The 3475-nt window shown below is 47.5% G+C and overlaps 1 protein-coding gene across 1 annotated transcript; it reads left to right on the forward strand.

Annotated features, from left to right (window-relative positions):
- Window positions 1-1371: 1371 nt before the first annotated feature.
- On the forward strand, window positions 1372-3097 carry N7455_010689 (uncharacterized protein; the record flags this gene model as incomplete). Its single annotated transcript, XM_040953018.2, has 4 exons — window positions 1372-1455; window positions 1513-1714; window positions 1768-2163; window positions 2223-3097. 4 exons carry the CDS (start codon window positions 1372-1374, stop codon window positions 3095-3097), a joined length of 1557 nt encoding a protein of 518 aa, XP_040816540.1.
- Between the last annotated feature and the right edge of the window lie 378 nt (window positions 3098-3475).

Below are 3475 nucleotides of genomic sequence, written 5' to 3' on the forward strand. Positions count from 1 at the left end.
AAGGTCTGCGATCTGCACATTAAGAATAGCACCCACACGGCGTCAAATAAGGCCTGTGCGTCTTCGCAATGGGGGTATTTGGGTGTGCCTGACAGCTAGACGCGAGTGCTGCACTTGTAGGGTTAATAGGTTCGTGTCTCTGATTTACATCTATATTGCTTAGGTCTAGGCTGAGCATTGGTTGCCTCGTATAGCGTAAGTGATTTAGGGATCTGATCCCGTAAGGGCTTTTTTGAGTCTGTTGGAAGTGACGGCAACCCATGAGGCCTTGTTTGTGAGGGGTCGATCGATAATGAGCGCCACTCTTGGGGTTTTGCCCGGACGTGAATTTATGGATTAATGGATTAATGGATTAATGGATTAATAGGATTAATAGGATTAATATAAATTTAAATAAAGAAAATCCGTAAAATTATAAATAATAAAATAGAAACCGACAATAAATAAAAATAAATAAAAATAAAAATAAAAATAAAATAAAATAAATTATACCTGCGATCTACAAATAGTGGGAACAGGGATCCTGGATCGGGTCCCCAAGTCTAAGCTACTGCATGTCCTTTGAATGCGCCAATCTCGCTGCATACGATCACTCGGGTTCTAGGAACATCCATGTTGAATTAATGGTCACATTTTATTTTTTATCGTCCTTTTGTCATTTACATGTTAAAGTCTAGAACTGAAAAAGGCTTGCATATCCCCTTGATATTCTTTTTGATTTCTATACTCCCTCAGCTTTATTTAAAAGATCATCCCACTTGATCTTCTTTCAAGATATTTCATTCTCAACCGTTCCAACCCTCCCCCATCACCTTTCGTTTACTTGGGAACACAAAGAGTGGAGGCTTCCTTTCGTTCCTGCATCCCGGTTACGAACAGTCACTTTGCTGCAGTTATCCGCTGTCCATCCCCATTGAGACACCTGCGCATTGTCAACTCAGACTATGTGAGTACATCCCAATTCTCTGCTGGCTCTGTTTGCAAGAGCTTGATTGGATCCCGGTTGTCGGAATCCCAGCGTTTGTCCTACCGGTTCCCGTACCGGAGCGGGAATGAGCCTTCCGCCGTTGGGTGTTCATGAACACCTCTCCCGGGGACGGACTGGTGCTGCCGAAGATGTTGAGAGAGAGTCGGTTGGCTGACTGTAACTCCACGGCCATTAGTACCAACTTCATTTGCAAGACTAAATCGAAACCCCCGCCACTCGAGCAACACGATCTATAAAGAGAACGGTCTCTCTCCTGGACGTGCAACATCCAGAACCAACATTACTCTCGTTTTTGGTATCTCGATACACTATTTTGACTGAGACTCAAATCACCATTCTGGAGACCATCGCGTCAGCATCTATACGTATCTATACCCGCCACAATGGTTTACAGTAAACCATCAAGCGGAGCCATGAAGAGGTCTGCCTCGGCTCTCGAAGGACCCCCAGGATGGGGCGATGTTCCTGTATGTTCTCACCTAGGAAAACCTGGGTTCACTCTTACTGACAACCTGACTACATAGCCAATGATGACCAACTCCCGCTCATCATTCCGTCCTCCTTATGCCCACTTTGCTATGATTTACCTTGACCGTGATGGTAAGCTTAAGGTGGATGAATCATCCTCTATTCAAGAGCAAAACTCCACGGTCTTCACCCCAGAAGTCCGCCAGAACTTCCTCGAGATTCTGGGTGAACGCATCGGCTACCATACCCCTGCTCACCGTATGTTATCTAAACCATCAGATCAATCAATATATACTAATACCAATATACAGAGACAATGGATACATCTCCTCGTCGGGTGAGACGTCGCAAGGGCAACGCTCCTGTTCTCACCATCAATGACGACCGCCTGACTGAACAGGACACTGATAGCGAGGACGTCCTTAGTGGGTCTGCCGAAATGGTTCCTCTTCGCATTGGAGATGCCCAAAAGGTCATGAGCTACTATGAAGGTGCACTGAAGCACTTCCAACAACTAAACTGTCGCATGGTTGCTAAGGCATTCATCAAATTCATTGAGCCTCGCAAGCAGGTCCGACACCCTTACAACGGTGGCAAGCCACCTGCAGGATCTGCCCCCGGTACTACTGGCGACCCAGAAAAGACTAAGCCCGAGTGGTGGCCTCCCGGTGTTATGCACAAGGAGCCTGACCACTTGAGAAAAGAGTGTATGATTTGCCTAAAGTCTGATTGATTCTTGATCTACTTGCTTACTTATCTCCAACAGACCGTATTGAGCTCTTGCTTCACATTATCCGCAAGCTCGGTGCTTACGGTATTACTGCCGATAAGCTGAAGGATGTCGCTGGCGACACCAAGCGAAGCTTGAAGCACGCATCCCATGTCGAGATCATCTACGAGATTCTCCGCGTCCGCAAGATGGAGGAGCGTTTCGAACGAGGTGAAGTCGATGCCAACATGGTTGTCTACACTATGAACCGCGGCCCCAGCCCTAAGGGCGACGAAGAAGACGACTCCTCCTCTACCTCAGTCACTATCGAGGAGCCCGAGCACATCAACCAAGGATTAATGACCCCCATCTCATCATTCGACCAAGCATCCACCTCATTAACCACTCCGATTGACAACATCGCACCAACTCGCTCCCTCCCAGGCAGCTTCTCCATGGCGGAGCCTCTCACCTTCGAAAACCCTACCCGCCAGGACCGCCCTTACTACACCACACCTCCCCAATACACCGATTCATTCTCCTCGCAGTCCATGCTCAGCACTCCTGTGACCGCAGAGATGATCAGCCCCCACGACGTCTCAGTCTCTGCCTTCGACTACTCCGCCCACAACACCTACCCCAATTCCACACCCGATCAGCGCGGAGTAAGCGGTCACTACGATACCTGGACCCCGTCTTTCCGCCAGAACATCTTTAGCCCTGTTGACTACGCTACACCAGCATCTAGCCAGGGTATGCCCCAGCCTTCAATGACCTACCAGATGCCCATGGTATCACACATGCATGACATGTCCCATCACCATGCCCAGCAGTCCCACATGGACTCCATCCACCAAAGATCCCTGCCTTTCCGCACAGGATCGCTGGGCCACCCACACCCTAACGGGATGACTCTCTCCCACACTGTGTAAACGGGATGTGAGTTTCTTTTGTCACAATGACTAGAGGATGGCGATTTAATGGGGCATGGATATGGATATGGGTATGGGCATTAACGAACATATATGAGTGATGGCTCTGGTCAACAAACTTAGCGCTCATCAGGGGAGTTGTTATCTTTTTTTTTGGGATTTATTGTGGTATAAAAACTTGGGGTCATCTTGACAGGTGCCGGTACAAATGGGGTCTATTTGATTTTTCTTCTTTTTCTTTTCTGGAAATATTTGGGTTGTGTTTGGTTGAAACTGACCTATATTCCGGTCTTTGTTTTTCTTCTGTCGTTTCTTTCTTCTTTGATTTCCCTTAATGGTCTCGCCTCTTTTTTTCCACCTTTTTTCCTTTTTTGGTGT

Source organism: Penicillium solitum (genome assembly GCF_028829755.1).
Source record: "Penicillium solitum strain IBT 25940 chromosome Unknown utg000008l_segment0_segment0, whole genome shotgun sequence".
Lineage (NCBI taxonomy): Eukaryota > Fungi > Ascomycota > Eurotiomycetes > Eurotiales > Aspergillaceae > Penicillium > Penicillium solitum.